The 24,465-nt window shown below is 41.1% G+C and overlaps 1 protein-coding gene across 3 annotated transcripts; it reads right to left on the bottom strand.

The window, feature by feature from the left end:
* Window positions 1-135: 135 nt before the first annotated feature.
* LOC129886331 (mediator of RNA polymerase II transcription subunit 14) lies at window positions 136-15,149 on the bottom strand. Of its 3 annotated transcripts, XM_055960980.1 has the most exons (9): window positions 14,652-15,148; window positions 11,791-12,870; window positions 10,070-10,167; window positions 6,779-6,953; window positions 5,661-6,282; window positions 5,367-5,561; window positions 4,145-5,166; window positions 2,744-3,807; window positions 136-1,480 (listed from the first exon to the last, which is right to left on the bottom strand). In XM_055960980.1, the coding sequence occupies exons 1-9, from the start codon at window positions 14,859-14,861 to the stop codon at window positions 682-684; spliced, it is 5,265 nt and encodes a 1,754-aa protein (XP_055816955.1). In that variant the 5' UTR covers window positions 14,862-15,148; the 3' UTR covers window positions 136-681. The 3 variants fall into 3 exon arrangements, with proteins under 3 accessions (XP_055816955.1, XP_055816954.1, XP_055816953.1); XM_055960979.1 differs by having other exon boundaries at window positions 5,415-6,282; window positions 14,652-15,149; XM_055960978.1 differs by having other exon boundaries at window positions 5,367-6,282.
* Between the last annotated feature and the right edge of the window lie 9,316 nt (window positions 15,150-24,465).

Here is a 24,465-nt window from a genome sequence, read left to right as displayed (position 1 = left end):
ATATTCAGCTGTATTCCAGTAAAATCTGTGACTGCAACATCCCTTAATACACACACCAAAAAATAAAAAAGTTCCCCTTGTTGTACAAGCATGCAAGGAATTTTACATGTGATTTTTAAGAACTTACATGGGTCATTTACCCAAGTCAAAAAATAAATTTATCTCTTCTACAATTGAAAAATACAACTATGCCACAGCTCCAAACTAATAACAGCTGGTATCCACTCAATTTCACGCGGGGAAAATTAGAGAAACACATTTTCTGCTATTACTGTAGAGAAACACATATCCAACTGTCTGACAATGTTGCTACTTACAAAAATTTAGGGGAAAAAAAAATTAAGCCTTCACTTCCCACAATTTACAACATTAAGTGACCCGTGATTCCATCTAATTGCAGCTGAGCTTATCGTCTGACCATCAAGAACAGATCTGTGTATCATTCAAAGATTTGTACCATTTGAAGCAAGACGCGAATAGATCTATGTTACCTGTACAAGGGAGCCTGCATATACCAGAAAACAGAAAACCTAGTTTACCTCCCCAGCCAAATCCCAGCTGGTAAGCCACATCCAAAAACTACGCTTGCTGGTTCTTCTGGTTAATTTTGCAGGGCAATTTTTCGGGTAGTCAGCACTACATATACGCATTGTTTAGAGCTACTTTGTTGAAATATCTGTTTCACGATCCAATGCCTGCAGCAACCCCACCACCATCCCTCAGCCCCTGAAGGTAGGCATGCAGTGTTCGTTGAACACTGTCTGCTACAACCCTTAATCTTCCCTGATTCGCATCACCAGCAGAATTTCCATTCACTTCTACAGTTCGAGCTACTCTTTGTTTGCATCTTTCCCAATCATCAACTCTCAGCCAGCAAGCCCGTCCACCATGGCTCCCCTCCATTCCTAGAAACAATACATTTGGATTCTCACCAAATGCATATTTCAACCTAACAGACACACAGTAAGGCAACCAAGCAGCACCACCAGCGGCGTTAATATGAGGTATGTGTGCATGATCAAGAACAACCGTCAGTGCAAAATCGACAGAATTGTGAGCCCGATCATAGTGAATATTGCTTTTGGATGCGGATGAATTTTCTGAGCTACCAACAATACTATATCCAGCATGATTCTCAAGGCACAATTCAATACGGGATTTTTGTGTAGGGACCATATCACCCCCTTGCACTTGAGACAACCCTTTCTTCCATGCAATGAGTTTCAGGAATTCTCTCAAAACAGAAATAGGTAACGTCAAAAGTGTAATGAATGATGCAACACGAGAAGCGTCATATGGCTCTGACGCAACACGGCGGCTGAAGTAATCACATATTTCTCCTATTTCTGATTGAGTTAATTCCTCCTGGGCATTTCCGGGATTTTGCTGTTGCTGCTGTTGCGACTGATGAAACCTCTTGACACTAATAACTTGCAAGAGAAGTTGAACCCTGTGAACGCTAACAGCAAATACATAGCCCCTGCAGCAACAAAAAGATCAGGAAATAGGAACTCAAGATCACAAAAAATTATACATGCTCAAAAGAACCAAATAAAACTAGTTAACACCACAGCGGTTGTCAGTAGAATATATTGAAACAGCAGTAACTTTTCTAGACATAAAAGTTCACCGTAAAAAACATCAGACGAAGATATTTCAAAGATGGGATATATTATTCAGATTATACACTTTAAAAGCACAGAGCTTTCTAGCCAATTGAAACAGAGTGCTAACAAATTTAAGATACTAAGCAGAACAGATTGAACATCAAATACAGTAAAAAGGGCAGCCCGGTGCACTAAAGCTCCCGCTATGCGCGGGGTCCGGGGAAGGGCCTGACCACAAGGGTCTATTGTACGCAGCCTTGCCTTGCATTTCTGCCAGAGGCTGTTTCCAAGGCTTGAACCCGTGACCTCCTGGTCACATGGCAGCAACTTTACCAGTTACTCCAAGAAATTATGTGAAACCAAAATGGACAAAACTCAGGTGAGATTTTAAAAAAAAACTAGACTGAGCTTAATGAAATTAGCCAGGTCAGGGAAAATGGTGCTAAACGTAAAAGCCATGAGCACAAAAACCACAAAGAAACATGATATACATGTTGTTCTCAGACTCTTCTTTTACAATAGACTCGCCTGACTCCAAAAATATAACATTAAAGAGTATGAAGCCACAAAAAAAAATCTGCATAAGATTCGGATATTTATCGGGGAGGGGGGGGGGTATAACATTACTTCTTTGAGCTAATCGTAAGAAAACATGCTGAATAAGCTACATTACATGATTATTTTACTGTAAAGCCTCAACACTCATAACATAACTAGAGTTCGACCTACTCCAAGCACAATGAATGATTAAGGAAGACAATCAAAGCTAAGTATCAATGCTTGAATGACAATGAATACATGCAAAACAATTCAAGCAAAAATAAGAAATCAAAATCCAAGCTAAAGGTAGGAAAACAAACAGAACCGGAAAAATGGTAAACACGACTTCAGAAGGGTTCATTTCATGCATAGCCAGTGAAAATTCTTTTAAGTCGCGTCCAATGTAGAGGAAAATGTGAGAACTAAGAATTTGGAGATTCTCTTCAAATTCCAGGTTTACACACATCCAATTTAGAGGACATGTGAGAATTGAGATTCTGGAGGTCCCTTTCCATTCCCAAGTTCTCTCCACTACTATTCCGTCAGCAGGAAGATTGGACAGGGACTAGTATAACACAGAATGATTGGAACCTTACCCCACGAAGAAGCGTAAGGCTGGCTGCTCCTGATCCAAATTCAGCAATGCACCTTCATTATCTTTCAGAATTGATCCCAAAATTTCCTTCAGAAGGTCCGGCAACTGAGCAAAGAGCCACAGCACCCCAAGGTATTTTAGAATGCCTCTGAGAACCTTCTTAAGAGCAACAAGAGGAACCCATCCACCACCATACCCTCCATCATCGCCAAGTCCAATAATTGCAGTATTTAGCTCTCCTCTGACATGTGCAGGTACACCAGTACCAGATGGTCTGCGCAAAGGCATCCCTGCATTCACCGATGCTGCTGGAAGACCATTTGCAGTACGGTTGAAACTAGTTAGAGCGTTTGCTGGACGAGCTAATCCAGTAGAATTAGAGAGATTAGTCCTGTTTGTATTTGCAGCTGGAAGTTGTGAACCAGCACTTAAACTATTTGAGTTAGTCAATCCAACTGCTTGTTGAGAACCAGTAAAGCTAGAGTCAATTCCATTCAGCTCCTGGGCAACATGTTCCATGATGAAAGGTCGAAATTGTGGACATGGCAGAGATCCTCCAACTTCTGGCCCCCCTTTAGGTGGTGTTGCTGGTTGCAACCAAACCTGATCTCCAGCAAAGCACCTCATGTCAACAGCAAATTTTTTTCGATAAATGATGCGAATCCAGTAAGGACCACGAAGTACCACAGAAACATCTATTGGCAGCAGTGAACTCGGAACAATGCCAGGACCACCTCTTCCAGCAGCTGCAGCTGCAGCTGCCAACATTGCAGCACTAGGATGGCTGTGTGTGCCAAGTGTACCCACAGTAGCTGGAACAGGATTAACTCCAGGTCCGGGTGCAGGTTGATTTATGCTAGAGCTTACATTGCTTGGTAAAGATGGAACATAACCAGTCTGCTTTGCAACAGAAGAAATAGGCGCTGCAACACCAGGAACACCAGAAACAGGAGCTGCTCGTGCCGGCCGCGTTGCCGCAGCAAGTGCATGCAAAGGTCCTGCAGTGAGACGGATGCAGTCCAAAAGGGATGCAACTTCAGCACCATTGATGAAATCTTCAAGAAACTGTGGTTTGTCAAACCAGAAAAATGGAAGTCATTAAGTTAGGAAACGCAGTGGAAGTTTTGAGCTTAAAATATGGATGTCTGAAAATGCGTATAATTGAAGAAGATAAAACAAAATAGAAAGGCAATGCCCCTACATGCAGAATCTTTCACAGGACTTCCCTAGCTTAAACCGCAACAATGTAACGGATCATGGTATAATTCAAGCTCTCAAAAAAAGGCCAATTATAGGCTCATAAGCATTTTTAGGCTCATGGTATTGCAGACAAGAAAAACAAAAGAATAAAAGGAGACGAGAAAAACAGAACAACTCATACGTAATAAAATAGAAACCAAACCTTTGTATGTGGCCAAAGTTGATCAGGTGAAACATGCATTGTGCAGCCCTCTTTACCAGATTCCCATTCAACCACGAAGCGAGCAAGCACCCCAGAACCGAAACTGAACCAGAGACTCATCAGTCCTACTGCCTCAATTCTGAATTGCTTTCTCATCTGTTCGGAAATTCTATCAGTTGCATCAGTAGCGCCTTTAAGTGCAGATGGTGCTTTACTTTCAGAATTAGCATTATTTTCTTCACACTTCTCATCAGCCCTAGCACCAAGCAACTTTCGCATTCCAATTGCAAATGTTCGAGCATTAGATAGTCTTTGGATATCAGCCACTAACTTCTTTATACTATCAGCATTAACCGAATAATAGCTCAAAACAACACCTTCACAATCATAACGAATATGAGAATCTGCATCAGATGTATTGGCAATCCGAATGCCAGAATCCCATGGAGTACTATTGCTTCCTCTCTGAAGCTCCCACAAATCCTGGAAGTGCTGGTCATTAATTTTCACATCCCAGTACATACTTCCAGGTCTACCTAGCCTCAGGCATATATGTTGCCAGGTGTCATCTCTGGCAAATGGAACTCGGAACCATAAGTTCGAGGATGCACTTCTAAGACCCACTTCTTCAACATATGGGATGTCAAGTGCCTCCATCTGACTAGTAAGCCGGGCATGTTTGATACATAGTGAGCAATGCCTGACTACATGAAGAAGGGAAGAAACATATATACTAGAAGGTGCATTCCCTTTATTAGCTTCAGCTATAAGACTTCCATAGCTACACTCTTCAGTTTTACCAGAAATATCTGAAGAAATAAGCATCAGTGACTTAGGTAGATGGGTGCCAGAAGACTCCACAAGTTTTCTTCGCTTATATGATCCTTCATTGGACTGCATTGATTTAAGTGATGGAAGTGAATCCAACAAATCTGACAATGTACGCTTCCTGGGCAAAATGTTATATCTGGAAGCTGCATCTTGCTCTGACTTTGTACATGTTGCTGAATCTATTGTTTGGGCTGGCAAAAAAATAAAAGGCAACACAGTTCTGAGAAAATTGCATCAAAAATAACCATGCCCCCTGAGCATTGAATTTTTTTGTTATTAACTATTTTTTTTTTTGGGGGGGGGGGGGGGGGGGGGGGCTACAGCAGACAGATGTATATACACAACCACGTAAAGATATATAAAAGACATTCTCAGAGGTGATTTGACTTACATCCGGGACTTAAAACCAATGAGTTAGAGTCAGAAGTCCTGAAACCACCTGGTAGAGTTCCCCCAGCAGAGTTTCTAAGGCCACTAGCTTTTCCACTTGATGCAGAGACTCGCTGTGGTGGAGATAGGAGCCGAGCTGACCGATTTGCAGATACAGTCAGCTGGTCTTCATCCAACGATGTATAAGATCCAACTCCTGCAGAGTGAGGTGATTGGAGAGAAGTCAAATCTTGCTCAGACTTCGAAGATGACAACTTTTTCCCAATTTGAGTCGCAGCTAATGAACCAACTGAACCTGATTGTATGACGCCCTTGTACATGGAGTTACTGTAGTTTGCTGTTCCTCGATCCCACTTAGGTGACAGTGTTCCAACTTTAAGACTCTGATAATTAGAAACACCAGAGCCAAAATGAGATGCAGGAGAAGCACTGAATGTTGATGGAGGAATTTGACCAGAGAAAGAAGGGACAGAGGACCCTTTCTCAAGTTCGAATACTTCATCAACAATAGAACAAAATGTTGATTGCACAGTGGAAGCAACTATAGAGCCTTCCAAGCTGAAGTCGGCAAGAAGACTATTTTCAGATGTTTGGTGACTGCTGCCATCACTAGGTAAAACTGACAGCAGTTTCTTGCTGTTGAGAAGACTCAAATTGAGCTCGTCCTCACATATCTGCATCCTACCAATGTCAATAGTTTTTACACGAACCACGTTACTCAGATCAGCAAGAGATTGAGCTTTTGCTGGAGAATCTGACTGACTTTCTAGCAATTTGAACACAGGTTTGAAATCTTTGTCAAGTTCCATCAGCAAAAAGTATGAGCTTCCACATTCTGGAAAACCCATAAGCAACAAATTCGTACCAAAAGAAATGCTCTTTGGCACCTTAACTGCCACAGACCCATGTTCAAAGACCTGGGATTTGAATTCATATATCATATAATCATTAAAAAAGCTAAACTCATCAATTACCACTAGATAAGCTTAAATGATTTATAATTAAACTCCTAAATGCAAACATTAAACTTTGATCCAGCCACTGCATCTACAGTACTTATGCAGCAAGATAAATAATCAAAGAAAATGGCAATTCATAATCAAGTTATGCGAGAAGCATAAGCCATACCAAGGCAAGCTGGCCAGGACACCACGGTTATTTAAAAAAAAGTAAAACAAAATAATAATCGCTCCACACACCAATTAAAAAAAATTATAGCTCCATGCCACCTAATGCTTAAGCAAAGCCTATGAATTTAGTACCACTCCTGAATGTCAAAGGAAAGCAACTGGCAGAAAATTCAAGACAAAGGAATGCTGAATATAACAATAAAGCCTCTCTCTCCAAATTAATAAACAGAATATTCTAATAGCCAAAAGACAGGGAAAAAAGAGATAAAAGATACATGCATACCTCAAGGCCTAAGAACTTTCCAATGCACGCAAACAAATGTAAAATGCTTTTGCTTCTCAAGCTAATAAAAGCCTCAGCAGCTGACATACTTCCCTGGTTTAGGGCCTCTTCAGACTCAACAACTACTGATGATGATATAACATTCTTGGATGAGTGAAGAATGAAGCGTCCATTCCTGGAATATGAGAAATAGTTAAGAGTTCACCGGAAAAAAATAGCATTTCAATTCTTGCTTCCTGACCAGGATTCTCAAAGAGAGATCCACACAACAGTGCGCTCGAAGCGTGTTGCATACATCAAAGCACTTAAGAGTTAAGACCGTAGATAATCTCCAAAGACAAGTATCGCATCATGGGTGAAGCCATGCACTCTAAAGAAGTGTGCGCTTCAAACAATGATGTTTTGTTGGTTTTTGAATCTCAACTTTGAGAAATTGGATTAATATCGTCATTATTGTATATTGGGTGTCGAATTTAGTTATTTAATTACAATGTCATTGTTGTAATACTAACTTCATAAATATTTGGTATCTATAGTGTTTGCGCTTATCAGCTTTTAAAAGATTGAACACCCCACCCCCACCACACACCCCAGGGGTCCTTAAGTGCAGCCACCAAGGCATTAAGGCATACACCTCATACAAGGACACTTAACTGTTAAGTCATGTTACAGATCTCACAAGGATGGAAAGCAAGCTTGAAACTTGGCTATGGAAATCGAAAAGCGCCACACATGGTTGCTTGCTTCACATGAATAGTGAGCAAACGAGTGAGTCTTATGCATGAGAACTTGCAGAAAAAAGGAGTAATACTGACACACCATATAAAAGATGTTTGTTATCAGGAAAAAAGCTGAGACTGTCAGCCATTTATTTTTGAACTGTTTTCTGCTACTGTTCTGAGTTGGGATTTATTTTCAGTACAATTGGCATGTGGTGGGCTATGCCAAGGATCCACTGAGCTGTTGAAGTGTTGGAAAAGAAAAATGTCTGACAAGAAAGAAGAAGAATCAGTGAAATACTGTATCTGCTGCCAGCTGGTGGACTAATGGTAGAGAGAAATCAAAGATGTTTCGAAGACTAGCAAACAACACTCAGAAGCTGAAATCAAATTGTAGTTTTGTTAATTTGGATGTAGAATGGAACAAGTAGATGAGGCTGATCATTCTTGAGATGTTAGAATCACTACAGGCCTAGTCAGGGGTATGTACTTTTGCTAGAAGTATTTTTTGCTTCTTCTGTAAAGTTACGACAGCACATTCTTAGCGCTGATTCTTATTATAAATTACAAAATACCTTACCTCTCAGAAAAAGGCAAACACCTCATCACCAATGGACGTTGTACTGAACAGGCAACACTAAACAACAAAATTTTCAATTAGAAATTTTTCAAATTCTTTATTCCATACACTTAGCATTTGTACTTGTAGTTATTTTTCTTTAAATACATATGTGTTACTTAATTAACTTTATTTGCGGCTTTATAGACTAAATTCCACGCTTTATTTGTGTTTTGCACTTAAATCCCCAATAAACCTTAGCGCCTTTTTCCATTTCTTTCCTTGATAACACTGAAACAAAGAAGATCACCAAAACAAAGAAGATAGAAGGATGATAACACTTAATATAATTTTTTTTCACAAGCTGATATTCAAAAAGCCTTGGTAAATAGTTTAAATTGAAAATTAAGCATGGACGAGGAAAAGATTACAAGACGGATTCCGTGGGCTGACGTTATTTGTCCATACCTTCCAAAGATAAATAGAGTTTTCCATCCCCCTAAATCTCATGTCCAAGTTGATTCCAGGTGACCCAATGTCTCTTTGACGAGCTATTGTGGTTTGGCTTCAGGTTTAATCAACTTATCAGTTCAATGTTTTTTGCTCTAGTATCACCATTTACGAGGAGAGAGGAAAAGAAGAGAGGATAATTGAATGTAGTTTTGTGGAAAGGAAAAAATAGTCCCTCCTATTATTAACATTTTTTTTTACTTAAGACACTTCAACCATTCACTGGTATCGAGCAAATCTAGCCAAGGCTAAGGCACATGTGAAGAAATTGGGATTTGAACAACCACTTCAATAACCACTAGGCACTCACCCGTGTATACTGCTCTATTATTAATATATTGTTAGTGTACTATTTAAAAGAACATGTCAACCTGTCATTTCACAAACCAGTTTAGATTAGGAAATATCCGAAATTGGAAGTTTGCTTCTTTTGGTGTTTTCCATGTATAAACTCACAAAAAATGTCCTTGACCCTTTCAAACAATGACCTTTCTGGCCCTCATCCTCAACAAAATGTTGGACCTCAGCACTCTGCACCCAAGGGCATATGTCCTGGTGGCCTTCCCTTTCTACCAGAGAGCTTCATAGGCGTTGTCTGGTTCCTCAGCAAACGTTTGGATTGGTACAGATAGAAGGAAGACAAATAACAAGCTGGGATCAGTTTTGGTCTTTTCCCAGCAGACATGAGGCGGAATCAGAGTAAGAGGAAGAGCAGACTTGAGGTCGATTTACGTTCTTTTCTGGTGCACAACTGTATGCTGACCAGTGTTGTCAAAGGAACGCTTAAGCCCTAAAGCGAGGCTCAAACGTGTTGAGCATTTTGCCTCGCTTAATGTGTGCTTCAATATCGTCATGAAGGTTCTGAGGCATACTTTTCCTTGCCAATGAGCCTCTTCAGAAGAAGCAATACCAAACAATTAATATTTCACTTGATTGTAATTTTTTCAGCTTCTTTGTTCATATATTTGTCATTCATGCTTATAATTTTATTTTTTTATGAAGTGAGATTTCAATAAGGCATCCAGTAGATGCAAAGATACATTCATGCTTATAATTATGAAGCTTGGACTTGGACTAACCATATATCTTTGTATTTTTTCTCCCTTTTTATAGCCTTTTTCCATTAAAGCTCACACTTTATTTGCACTTAAAGCCCCAACAGACCATAGAGCTTTTTTGCGCTTTTTTGCTTTTTTGCTTTTGATAACACTGATGCTGATCCGAGAAAAAGACTACCACGGACTTGGCAAACCAAACTCAGCGAAAGTGTGAATGGTCCCAGGGTTATGCGAACAAGTCAAGTGTAGCAATTGGTCTACCAAATCTTAATAGGAGATAACTATTCCAACACTTCCCTCACAGATACTCATTTTGATTTCATGCCAATACTTGGTGGCACATAATTAGAGCACAGATACCAACATTTTCCATGTTAGTTGAAGATAAAAAGTTAAAAACCCCAGGTGAAATCAATTTCCAACGATAAAAGGAAAAAGAGAAAACCTTATGTTTATTGCAAGGGTGAAAAACGATGAGCCGAAGGCACGTACACGCAGGACTTCCTGGCCTTGATATTCCCTGCTGTCAAACTTTTTATCCTTCTGCAAATAGGAAACAGTTGAGCAACAGCTAAAGAAGGAAAAAGTTTATCATGCAAATATAGTACCAGAAAGTCTAGACTAGATTAGGGACCTTCAGGAAAGATTACAAGTATACTTCATTACTTACAAATAGCATCTGGATTCTAGATCTCAGCTTGGTTTTCTTAAAACAACATACAACTTTATAACATATGCAAAAAGGATCCACCAAAGTTGGTCCCCTTGTCCAGACTTAAGAAGTAATCGCAGCACTTTAACAACAACAACAACAACATACCCAGTTTAAAATCGCAGCACTTTAACATGCAACAAAAAAAAGCTCTGGAACTCAGTCACCTAATATCTCCACCTTTTGGTTTTCGGTAGAGATGATAATTCGAGCAACAATATGACTCTTCTTAATGATTTAATTGGGCTTCCTCACTGTTGCATTTTTGTTAACTATATATGCTCTTTGAGAATAAACTAAAATCAACGACAAAGGAGACTGCTAATCAATTACATCGTGTGCAACAATGCACAATTTACTATTCGCTAGTCTATATAGTATGTCATACCAAGGAATAATTCTGTAAGTGGATAACAAAGAAACTTACCTTTGCATATGAATTGCCTACAGTGGCAATAAATAGAACTATTTCTATACAGACGTATCTTTTTCCTAAAGATTGTAAATAAGTAGACCTCACTTATCAAAAATAAATGTCAACAGGTAGACCTTAATACCCTTATCTGCATGGACGAAAATAAGGCATACCCCTCACATCTCCTAAACCTTGCCTCACAACACATTGGTTGGAATAGAAGTGACCTCAGTAGCTCGAGTCATGTGTAATATTGAGTTAGCACACGTTTTTTTTTCTTTTCCTTTTATCTTTTTCCCGTGATTGGTAAGTTAGCACACAGTTCGTGAGCTGTTTTACCGACCAACTATGTATTTGGTAAACCGGTAATTGGTTGTTACCAGCCTCTAAACGCCACATCTCAATTATTTGCGTAGTTATTCACAGTTAGCCCCTAGCTTGTAAACAGAAAATACACATAGCACAGTAATTTAGATGCTTGATCCTCCACCCAACAGCAACCAAACAAGCTAGTGCCCCTACTTGAAGATTTTTATGAACACACTCTGTTTCCAACTTTTAGACCCATGTGCAAAGGTACATACATAAAGCAGCCTAAATGAAACAGAACTCCCTCCAAATTTTCTAAGCATTGGGAAAACTGGCAAGTTCTTTCCTACGTAACAGCTGGAAACTTCTAACTTAGATTCCTCAACTCTTTCTTCCTTGAATATCATTGTAATGCTACTTCTCTGACATTCTTAAATTCTTAATTATCATTTATCAAGAGTCCATCGGTTATCACAACTCTACCTTATCAGACTTGTAATGCAGGAAACAGATGACATAATGACAAAAATAGCTATTTGTGGGAGAAGGCAGAGATTGACTTGATCGGTTTTATCCTTGCTAACCCATACATCAAATTTCTTTTTAACTTGGTGGTTAAGAGAGAGGCAGATCTTTAAAACAACATGACATAGATGTATACTAACTAATATGGAACTTATGACTTGCATGAGCTCTCAAAAATTCCAAGAGATATGTTAAAATAACAAACCTTTCGAGAATCGGCAAGCATTTCTTCTACATGGCATTGAAGCTGAACATCGCCGGGAACTCTACAGATCTGACCATTTTTCTCAAGTTCTTTAAAAATCTCTAGCAAACGAGTATAGCGATTGCAGCATATCACCCTTAGCAGCAACTTCTCAATGTCAATACAACTCTGGTCAAGGGAAAATTCTGCTTCTTTTCCTGTCAGAGGATCAATAACAAATGTGCTATGAAGACACTTAATTCGCAGATCCGGTCCAGGTTCAATTTTTATAAATGGGCATGTTCCAATTTCGGATGTTCCAGAGTTCTTATCCAAATCCAACCAATACAAAATCTTCAGCCCAGGAGTACGCAAACTGGCAGAGTCAGACTCCCCATCTTGTGATGTTTGTGAGGAGCCAGCACTACCACCCTGTCCAGTACTACCATCAGTTATGAGCTCAAAACGGATAGCATCTTTCCACCTGCCCTGACGAAGTGTTTGCACTTGCCTTATGACTGTGTCCATAACAAGTGCCACACAAAGCTCATGCAAGATGGAGTATAAGGTCATAAATGGATGGTCTGCAGCAGCCATTCTGCGTTCTAAATCATCACCAAGAGCATGCCGCCGAAAGTCATCCAGCTTCTTAGGGCCACTTCTCTCACCAACAAGGAGCTCCATATGCAATATCCTCCACATTGACAAGTGTCCTCGGTAACCAAGGGTAACTAGAACCTTAAATTCTCCATCCACACGAAGCAGAACAGTACCATCAGAAACTTTGACTTCAGTAATGTCCTTAGGAAGCGAAACTTCAAGGAGTTTCGACCTAACCAGTGCGTCTAATTTCTTTAATGCTGGTTTTTGCTGGTCGTCATTTAATGTGCTCTGCGAGCCTACATCTTCAATACATTTTGGCAAACGCTCATAACTTCCAGTAAGAAGAACTTCAACAGCTGAAGGAACATCATAGATGGGAGCACGAGCTTGTTGTAGTCCTTCATGCATAAAAAACAACGAGTCGGCAGCTTGGGTGAAACATGTATCATGACTAGATAAAGTTGATGCAAGTTGCTGACTGTATTGTATCAAGGGGACCTGCAAACCAGAAAATTGTGTTGGTAAAGAAATTTAATTACGGAGTATGAACTGCAGTTTCTAGGAGATCGATGATGAAGTATATATGGCCTACCATTAATTCCAAAGGTCCAGGAAGATTTGACAACCATATTTCTACTGTCATCTAGATACTGAATATAATATAAGATCTTTCCTTTCAGAAAAGACAAATGAAGAAATGAAGACATGAAAGGGAGAAAAAGACATGAAGACAAACCTTGTACTTACCATTACCAACATATACCTCGAAAAAGTTTACTAAATCAAAGATTAAAGGTTCAAATGATGCTACAGAAAGTTGTTTGAAGCAGGACCTACAGGCAAGTCATTGCTCTTTTGGTATGACAGTAGTTCTATTGTTCACATCCCTCCCTATTTCTTTTTCTCTTTCTCCCAAGATTAGAAAAGAGATAGTCCTATTGTTCCTGGTTTGTCCTTTCCATGTTTTTGTGGTAATTTACTGTGAGGTGAAAAAGATCTGGTAGTTTTAGAGTGTGAAGAGTGATTGTTGAATGCCTTTTTGAAATTAGGTGGACTGTGTTGTGTAAAATTGTGTACAGATGTTAGGACATATTGAGGCATTTTAGTGGTGGTTCGTTGGCATCAATGGAGAAGAGGAGTTCACGGTGGTTTAAGTGGTGGACGGAGACGTTGGTCAAAAAAATGTGATTGTAAGTTGTGAATCATGAAAACTTGGAGAGGAATGGAGGTTTTTAGTTATTTGGGGAAGTGGTGTTACCGATAAAGACGGAAGGTTATGGTGATGTATCTGATGTAAGAAATGGAGAGAGGTGATCAAGGGATAGAGACAGTGAGGGAGGAATGTAGTGAAAAAGGAAAGAGATTGGAAATTTTAAAATAAAGTAAAAATAAGTGATGTGTCATTAAAAATCTGATGTGGATGATAATATGTCATTTTCATTGTGCGTTTAAAGTTCACGTGAAGTCAAAGGGGTTTAAAACATTTTGTTTCATTGAGTCTAAATGTTTAGTTGACAAAGTCGTGAATAGAAGGGTCCAACTGACAATCCGAGCCAAGTACAAGGGTCTCCTAGGTCATTCAGCCTTTCATCAAATAACCTGTTGGTACAACTTGAACAGAGCATTGAGCAATCTTAAAACCTTCGAAGCTGTCCTCAACCTTTTTTTTCTTTTGGAAAAGTGTCCTCGACACTCGCTATAACTAGAACTCTTCCACCCTAACTGTCCCGGTTTTAAGTTTTAAATTGCTCCTCGTAATCTATCTTTTCCCAATTCCTAAAACCACATCACCCTACTCATTCCACAGCTACCTTTCTAAACTTCATCAAGATCCATTTTTCTCCATTCCAACTCTCCAATTTCACAAAAACAAACACATGACCCTATACATTCTGTCACTACTCTCTAAATCCATCAACAAGAGAGAAAATCTTCTTTCTTACATTCCAATTCTCAAATCCTGAAACAAAACAAGCCCTACAAGTATACCACTACTCTTCGGACACGTCAACAAAGAAGAAAGAAACTGCACTTCTTATATTCCACAATGAACTCAAACATCGAATCCCCATCGGCCTAATCCAGGAAAGAAAATTTTACCAGTACCTATGCTGGTGGGAGGTAATAGATACCTTTGGAGTAAAGGTGGGCACAAACTGGGAAAACCCACCATTATATTTAAACAATAAACAAACAAAAAAAAGAACTAGTCTTCAATCTTCAATGCATCAACATACAGACAGAATGAGAGAATGAAGAATTCAAAAAGAGAAAGCAACCTGCTGGCACCACTTGGAGAGGACATTGAGACGGAGCATTCGTTGCTGAGTCTTAACTACGTATTTAAGAATCCCAATTTTCTTCTCAGAATCGGATAGATTAGATGACTTGCACTTCTCCACCAACTCCTTCAACGTAACATACGACTCCTCAGCTGCTCGGCTTACCAGTGCCGAGAAATCCACCGTCTGCTGCCCTAATTCCCCCATCTCCGCAAAACCCTTCTCCGATGAAACTCCGACGATCCCAAAACCCCAAATTCCTACTTTAGCAATGCCATTTAATGAAAAATTGACCGTGATTTAATTACAATTAGGGTTTCGAAAAAATTGTGGAATTTGAAACTATGAATTCCGACCTGTAGGGGAGAATGGATGACGCCGAGTGTTGTTTTATTTTTTCCCCTTTTTGATAGATCGGATGTCTGAAGGGAGGCGTAACGGCGGAAGGGAGAGGGTGCGTGCAATTAGAAAATGGTACTGGTCGAAGAGAAGTCAAAACTTATAAAACCTTTAAAAAGGTCCATTTGACCAAGTTTATAAAATTGGTTTATTTTGGAACAACTTTTGTTTCTAAGTTTTGAACATGTACATGAAAAATTTGTATTTAGCTAAATTGTAAAGTGCTTTCATAAGAATTATTGAAATACTTTATGTTCCATTATTTTTCCCAATAAATACAAAAGATATTTTAAATTTAGTACTTATATATAAAAATTATAATTTTGTTTTTCTCTTTAAAGCAAATATTTAATGATCATTTCTTTATTATTTATCATGTTTTTGATTTCATCCATGATCTGGATCATCCTCCATGGAACTCAAATTTAATGAATAGTTTTTGAGTTTGCTTTTGGTATGATCTTGTTAAAATCCTTTGCCATGTGATATTGAAGTCCAATTAGTAAAGTCGGACTATGTGCCCAATTGCTTGTTCCAAGTCTAGATGGAAGGAATATGTCATTATGAACTTGCCCACATAGTTCCTTTTTACTACAAACCAGCTTCACCATTTTCTTTTAAGCAGTTATCTTCGTTATTTAATTTACTATAAGCAATGGTGGCTTCGTCCATTTTGGTTTCATGGATTGTTGTACCCATTTGCTCATCAATAAGTTCTGACCATTGTTTTCAAACATTATTCAATTGCAACTTTCCAAACTTTAGACATGCTATGTTCACAGTAATAAACAAGGTCAGTAGCTTTGATACTTGAATAGATGGAGCTTTGTTCTCGTGTCTAAAACACACCTAAATCTCTAGAATTTTTCAGTGATAAAAAAAACAAAATTTTAACAAAGGAATGAAAGAGACCGGGTAAATCCCTTTTTTCCTCCCTATATTACTCTGTCACTCTCTTTATGAGATATATGGTTTCTGCAATCAAACGCTTCAACATAAATTCAAATTAGTTCTTGGTGATAAAACACTCTTCCTTATCATCTTCTCTGTCACCCTCTCTCAAACTTTCATAGTGTGATTTAGCAGGTTAATGCCCCTATAGCTGTTACAATTTTGAATATCACATTTTTTCCTATACAACTAGATCATCGTAAATTCGTACTCCACATATATTCTTCAGAAATTTTTAATACCTTTAAAGTGACATTAAATAAACATATATAGTTCTTACAGACATGTTATGCCTAAATTATTTCAAAATTCTTGAAATCTTATCACGTCTAATCCCCTAATTATCTTCATCTTATGATAACCTTCTAAAACTTGATACCCTTACAATACCTATAATACCGACGACTCTTAAAGTGCTCTAAATTACCTAGCATGATATTCATGTCCCACTCTTCATTCCAGAGTTAATGCAAATATGTCTGTCATCTTCGTTCATTCAAGAGTCTAATGTGTGTCTCTTCCGTCAATACTCATCTTCCTTATCTTCAATGGACTTCGCTTGGTCCAGGTCGCGAACCCTCTACTCTCTCGCCATTGCGAGCCTATGCAACTTCTTATCCCAATCTTTTGTCATGAATTTCATCATCAAAGCAGTCAAATGTTGTCTTTTTTAACAGATATAATCGCTAACTTCACTTTCTCCTTCATTGCCTCATACCCCCCACTCCCCCCCCCTCGTATTCGCCATATTTTTCTTCTCGTCTCTACTCCCCAACAACTCCATGTAAGTTGTCTTCTAAGCTTCCATCTTTTCTTGGATCGGTCCACTCTACCACCAATCCCCTTGATGTCTATCAATGTTACTACTTGAAACTTTCAACACCTCTTTAACTATTTGCCTATTGTAATTTATTGTCATATCTAGCATCTCAACTGCTCTCCTAAGCCCATATCGCCACGAACTTCTCCCCCATTTCTTGAGCTACGACAATAGACAAGCCTTCCCCTCCCCTACCCCCCCCCTACACACACACTTGATCCTTGATAGATCATACAAGACCGGCTTCATCTTTCTCGTAAAGCAATTTTACATCGTTAACCATTTTAATCATTGGAAAATTACCCCTTATAAAGTGTGTGTAATGTCTAAATCATGTGCAGAAAACCATTTTGTACGAACCATAAAGTGTGTTTCACTTTGTTCCCTCAACTTGCCCAATCAAAATGTATGGAATATACTATTGTCTTCTTTTTTTTCAATAAATAAAAATATTAAAAATGGCCAGAACAAGACATAACTTTATTCCTTTAAAGTGAAGAAAAGCAATTGGTAAATAGGGGCCACGAAAACTATGTGGGCCATGAAAGACTACGTGGGCCGCGTTTCATATCTATCCACAATTCATCAAATGGGCCACACCCCAAAGAAAGGTTTATCCAATAGGAAAACAATGCGACCATCGGAAAAAAGAAGTCTCTTCCTATTGGCCAATAACGATTAACGACAAGTCGTCTAAATAAAACCTGTAAAATTACGAAAATATTTTTTATTTGAAAATATTTTACACTGTGGTTAATATATCCATACCTAGACTTCATTCGTACAAAAAATATTTCCAACTACTGCTAGAATGACATTATATTTTTTTCATTTTTGTTAAATATTTAGGAGCCCATATTACCTTTTCATTTTTCAAAATAACATTAAGGATTTTATTTTTTTAACTCAAAGCTTCAATGTTATTTCATTATTATTACTTGGATAATGGACCACTTACTTTTTCCCCATTGAACTCAAAAAATGACCCTTAACTCTTAACACGTACCAAGTGTTATGACCCGCCACTTGATCTTGAAGAAGGTAGAAGAATCTAGAGTCTTGGAGAGGTTAGTGGAAGACTCTAGATCATTATAGAAACTTGTAGAGAAGTCTTGAAAGACTTAGAATTCTCTAGAGTGTGTAGAGAATTCTAGAGAGGGACTTTTTTGTAAATATGGAGGGACTTGTATAGCAATATTTATTTACACTTGAGCCCCTTAGGAGTAGTATAAATAGAGGGGGCATTCATTTGTAGCAAACCATCAAGCAAACAAGTATTCTTCCAAGCAATACAAAAGCCTTCTTCATAAAAGCTCTCTTGTCTTTCTTACAATCTAGCATTCCCTTAGCGATCTAGTCTTAAAGGCTTACTTGAGCTTACAAGATCGTAAAAGATTCGTGAGTAAGTTGTCAAGTGCCGCACGGAGGTCTTAGTTGAAGTCTAAGTCCGTGACAACGTGGTATCAGAGCGAGGTTCTACTAAGGGATATGGCAAGTGAGGGAGACATCAACGCCACTACCGCCACCAACGTCAAGCAAGATGTTGGAAGGAAGCACCGCAAGGGAAAGAAAAACTCTAAGAGAAATGAGGAGGTGCCGCTTGAGCCTACACCAAGCGAGGCCCTAACATCCTACTCACCTTCGGCCACTGAGGTGAGTGACGATGAGCGAGGCGAGGAGCCCGTGGACGTCACACCCGGCATGGAGTGGATTGCAAGGGTGGATGCTGCCCGGCAAGCAGTGGAGATATTAGGCAAGCGCTTGAACAAGGTCGACGGCAAGTTCAAGTCCCTAGAGGAGTTCACCCTTGAGGAGAACGACAACATCCGGAAGGAGTTGGAGGTGCGCAAGGCTGCCGAGTACGAGATGAAGGAGGTGATCACTTCCTTGGAGTGTCGGCTCATGGACGCGCTAAGCACGGTGGAGACCATGAAGGCCGAGATGGCAGCACTCAAAGGAGACATAGATGCTGGGAGATGCATGACATCCAGTGCGGACCGGGAGGCCAAGATTGAGGCTCCCAAGCCACCGATGTTCAAAGGTGCCCGTGATGCACAAGAGGTGGAGAACTTCCTTTGGCACTTGGAGAATTACTTCAAGTGTAACAAAGTGAAGAACGATGAGACGAGGATCAACACAGCCGTACTATACCTCTCGGAGATGGCCATGTTATGGTGGAAGCGCAAGGAGTCCGAGATCGGGAAAGGGCTATGCACCATCAACACCTGGGAGCAATTCCGGGACGAGTTTAAGAAGGCCTTCTTCCCCAATAACGTCATCTATGAGGCCAAACGCAAGTTCCGGGAGCTGAAGCATACGGGTAGCATACGGGCTTACGTGAAAGAGTTCACTACCCTTACGCTTCAAATCCCCAACCTTACAGATGAAGATATGCTCTTCCACTTCATGGATGGACTGCAGAGTTGGGCCAAGACGGAGTTGGAACGCCGGCAAGTCAACACCATCGATGAGGCCATCACCCAAGCCGAAGCCTTGACGGACTTTAAGCATGACAGGCATGACAGAGGCAAGGGCAAAGAAATAAGGAGTAGTCATGCCAAAGGTGGGGGAGATCGTGGCAAAGGCAAAGAGCAACATCCTCCACCCAAGAGCCATGATTCCAGCAAGTCCGACGGCAGGAGGTTCGGGCGACAAAGCTATGCCGAGAGAAAGGAGCAGACCTCGAAGGGCAGCGGCTGCTACATATGCGGAGGTCCTCACGGCTACGCTAGGTGTCCGGAGATGAAGAACCTTGGTGCCATTCTACGGGAGCGGAAGGACAAGGAGGTGGACCAAGGGCAGGGTTCGGACACGACTCAGCTAGGCATGATCGGGCTATGTGGAGCCATCACGAAGCAAGCTGAGAAGGCAGGAGACTACTCTGCCCAATATGTTGACATATCCATCAACGGACGACCAGCTCGTGCCATGGTGGATTCTGGAGCAGAAGCCAACATCATGACCAAGACGGCGGCAGCAAGGTTGGGGCTAAGTTACGGGCCAAGCAACACCCGCCTGAAGACGGTCAATGCACCATTGAATCCCGTGTGCGGAGTCGCTCATGGAGTGGACATCACGTTGGGAAAGTGGCAAGGTAAGACAAGCTTCACTGTCGCCCCCTTAGATATCTTTGATATCATCCTTGGACAGGAGTTCTTCCAACGGTACCACACGATGATCGATCCCTACCTCCAACAACTCTTGGTAATGGAGCGAGAGGGACCCTGCATGGTACCTCTAGTCAAGATGCCAAAGAAGGAAGGACAAACCCACCTGTCGGCCATGCAGCTTGTGAAGGGCCTAAAGAAGGGGGAGCCGACGTTCGTAGCCACCATTGCGAGCTTGGATGAAGGCAATGGTGCTAAGGAGACATTGCCACCTTGCATAGAGAAGGTGCTTGAAGAAAACAAAGATGTGATGCCCGAAGAGTTGCCAAGACACCTACCTCCAAGGCGCGAGGTAGACCACAGGATCGAGCTGGAGCCAGGAGCAAGGCCGCCCGCATACCCACCATACCGCATGGCTCCACCCGAGTTAGAGGAGCTGAGGAAGCAGTTGAAGGAGCTCCTCGAGGCCGGTCATATCCGTCCATCCAAGGCACCTTATGGCGCGCCGGTATTGTTTCAGAAGAAGAAGGATGGCTCGTTGCGCCTATGCATAGACTATCGGGCGCTCAATAAGGTGACCGTGAAGAACAAGTATCCCATCCCGCTCATTGCCGACTTGTTTGATAGACTTGGACAAGCCAAGTACTTCACCAAGGTGGATTTAAGGAAGGGCTACTACCAGGTACGCATAGCAGAGGGAGATGAACCGAAGACCACATGTGTAACGAGGTACGGAGCTTACGAGTGGTTGGTGATGCCCTTCGGCCTAACCAACGCACCCGCCACCTTTTGCACACTAATGAACAAGATCTTCCACCCCTACCTAGATCAGTTTGTAGTAGTCTACTTGGATGACATAGTCATCTATAGCAACACCTTGGAGGAGCACGTGGAACATCTAAAGAAAGTGTTCCAAGTCTTGCGCGAGAACGAGCTCTTCATCAAGCGGGAGAAGTGCGAGTTTGCCCAACATGAAGTGCACTTCTTGGGACATGTTATCAGCCAGGGAGAGCTACGGATGGACGAAGCAAAAGTTCGGGCCATCAAAGAGTGGGAGGCGCCCACAAAGGTAACCGAACTTAGATCTTTTCTTGGACTTGCTAACTATTACCGCAGGTTCATTAGCGCCTACTCCGCCAAAGCCGCTCCACTTACTGAGCTATTGAAGAAGAATAAGCCGTGGGTCTGGAGCGAGGAGTGCATGGAGGCCTTTGAAGACCTCAAGGCTGCCGTGACAGAGGAGCCGGTCCTAGCGTTGCCTGACTTCTCCAAGACATTCGAAGTGCATACGGACGCCTCTGACTATGCCATTGGAGGAGTATTGATGCAAGAGAGGCACCCTATCGCCTTCGAGAGTCGCAAGCTGAACGAGACAGAACGGCGGTACACCGTACAGGAGAAGGAGATGACAGCCATCGTCCATTGCCTACGCACATGGAGACACTACTTACTTGGCTCCAAATTCTTAGTCAAGACCGACAACGTGGCCACTAGCTACTTCCAGTCGCAGAAGAAACTCACCCCGAAGCAAGCTAGGTGGCAAGACTTCTTGGCCGAGTTTGATTATGAACTGGAGTACAAGCCGGGCAAAGGCAATGTTGTGGCCGATGCCCTTAGCAGGAAGTTCGAGCTGGCGGCCATCACCACAGCACATTGCGACATCCAAGATGCAATCAAGGATGGTCTACAGCATGACCCCGAGGCAAAGAAGCTTATGGAGTTAGCCGTTCAGGGCAAGACAAGGCGCTTCTGGGTAGAAGATGGACTCTTGCTTACCGCCGGGCGAAGGATCTATGTGCCGAAATTCGGGACTATCAGGCGACGAATCATGAAGGAAAGTCACGACACATTATGGGCCGGACATCCAGGGCAGCGTCGCACGAGGGCATTGATTGAGGCGATTTACTACTGGCCACGCATGCGGGACGATATTGAATGCTATGTACAGACTTGTCTTGTGTGCCAGCAAGACAAAGTAGAGCAGCGCCAACCAGGAGGACTCTTGGAGCCCCTGCCCATAGCGGAGCGTCCATGGGAGAGCGTGACCATGGACTTCATCACATGCTTACCGAAGTCCGACGGGTACGGGACGATTATGGTCGTGGTGGACAGGTTCTCCAAATATGCCAGCTTCATGCCCGCCACGGCAGGTTGCACTGCTAAGGAAGCTGCCAGGCTATTTTTCAAGAATGTGGTGAAGTATTGGGGATTGCCAAGACATATCATTAGCGACAGAGATCCACGCTTCACCGGGAACTTTTGGAGAGAATTGTTTGAAATTCTTGGCACAAAATTACATTTCTCCACTAGTTTCCACCCGCAGACGGACGGCCAGACGGAGCGAGTCAATGCCTTACTGGAGTGCTACTTGAGGCACTTTGTGAGCTCCCATCAGAAAGATTGGGCGAGACTACTGGACGTAGCCCAATTCTCTTACAACCTACAGCGGAGTGAGGCCACAGGGCGAACACCATTCGAGCTAGCCACAGGCCAACAGCCACAAACTCCACATTCACTACCGGCCGCGTTCGAGGGCAAGAGTTTAGGGGCTTATCACATGGCCAAGGGATTTGAGGAGCAGCTCGACACTGCCAAGTCTTATTTGGACAAGGCAGCGAAGAAGATGAAGAAGTTTGCCGACCGCAAGCGTCGTCCCACGGATTACCAAGTTGGAGACATGGTCTTGGTCAAGTTCAACCCCAGGCAATTCAAGGCGTTGCGAGGCATGCATCAAAGCTTAGTGCGAAAGTACGAGGGCCCGTTCAGGATCGTTGCCAAGGTTGGCAAGATCTCTTATAGGTTGGAGCTACCACCGCATATTAAGGTTCATCCAGTCTTCCATGCCAGCGTCCTCAAGCCGTACCATGTGGACAAGGATGATCCTAGCCGAGGAGAATCAAGTCGGGCGCCACTCACAATCACCGCCTCCCATGATCGAGACATCGAGGCTATTGTGGACTACCAAGCCAAGCGAAAACAGGGACAACAGGCCACTGCTATGTTCTTAGTCCATTGGAAGGGACAATCTCCGGAGGAGGCCACCTGGGAGAGATATGAAGACCTGTGGCAGTTCAGGAACAAAATTCGGGAGTTCTTGCAGCAGCAGTGCGCCGCGGTCGTCGCCACATCAGGTGGGGGAGAGTGTTATGACCCGCCACTTGATCTTGAAGAAGGTAGAAGAATCTAGAGTCTTGGAGAGGTTAGTGGAAGACTCTAGATCCTTATAGAAACTTGTAGAGAAGTCTTGAAAGACTTAGAATTCTCTAGAGTGTGTAGAGAATTCTAGAGAGGGACTTTTTTGTAAATATGGAGGGACTTGTATAGCAATATTTATTTACACTTGAGCCCCTTAGGAGTAGTATAAATAGAGGGGGCATTCATTTGTAGCAAACCATCAAGCAAACAAGTATTCTTCCAAGCAATACAAAAGCCTTCTTCATAAAAGCTCTCTTGTCTTTCTTACAATCTAGCATTCCCTTAGCGATCTAGTCTTAAAGGCTTACTTGAGCTTACAAGATCGTAAAAGATTCGTGAGTAAGTTGTCAAGTGTCGCACGGAGGTCTTAGTTGAAGTCTAAGTCCGTGACACAAGGGACAAAAAAAACAGGGAAAAAGTTTCGAATTAATGGGATTGTAAATGCATTTAATACAAGTAAAGTGATTCCAATGAGTAATATCTGCTGTCCACGTTTCACGCGGTTATAAGAAAAATAATAAATTATCATATTTCATTATTTATATATATATATATATATATGACAGTTCATTCATTTTTCTTTAATATGTAAAATAGATTTTTTTTGATTTTTTTTAAGTACAAACCTTTTATATGTACATAATAAAATAAAAAATTAGAATATATGAGTGGTGAAGTAAATAAAATAATTAGAGGTTACATTTTGAAATTATAATTTATTGTATTATGTTGAAAATATTATTTTTTGTTTTAATTTTCTTTATTTTTTGTAGGAGTACGAAACTCTATGGAAACACTGATTTCTTTAAAAAAGACTTTTGAACTTTTACATTGTGACTTTATTATTACATATGTTTACTATAGTCTTTTACACATTAAATAAAAAAATTGTGAAAATGAAACAAATAGGAGTTATGAATAATATTTAAGAGCAGAAGTTATACAGAGATATGAGTTACTAACAGCTTGAATAAAAAGGCAGCCCGGTGCACTAAAATTTTCACTATGCGCAGGATCCGGGGAAGCCCCGATCACAAGGATCTATTGTACGCAACCTTACCTTATATTTCTGCCAAAGGCTGTATCCAAGGCTTGAACGTGTGACTTCCTAGTCACATTACAATAATTTTAGCAGTTACTCCAAGGCTCGTTACTAACAACATGAATGTATAACATTAATAGACATTAAATACATTAATCATTATGCATTAATATTTTTTGTAAAAATAAATATGCACAACAAAAATAAGGGAGGAAATCAATTAAAAAGAGAAAAAGAGATAAACGATTTGGCTGTATAAAAGATGTGTTGGATGGCTACAAAAATCACAATTAAATA

The sequence above is a fragment of the Solanum dulcamara genome, chromosome 4 (genome assembly GCF_947179165.1).
Source record: "Solanum dulcamara chromosome 4, daSolDulc1.2, whole genome shotgun sequence".
NCBI lineage: Eukaryota > Viridiplantae > Streptophyta > Magnoliopsida > Solanales > Solanaceae > Solanum > Solanum dulcamara.
The sequence above is the reverse complement of the archived record's forward strand: the minus strand, read 5'-3'. Positions and strand labels throughout refer to the sequence as shown.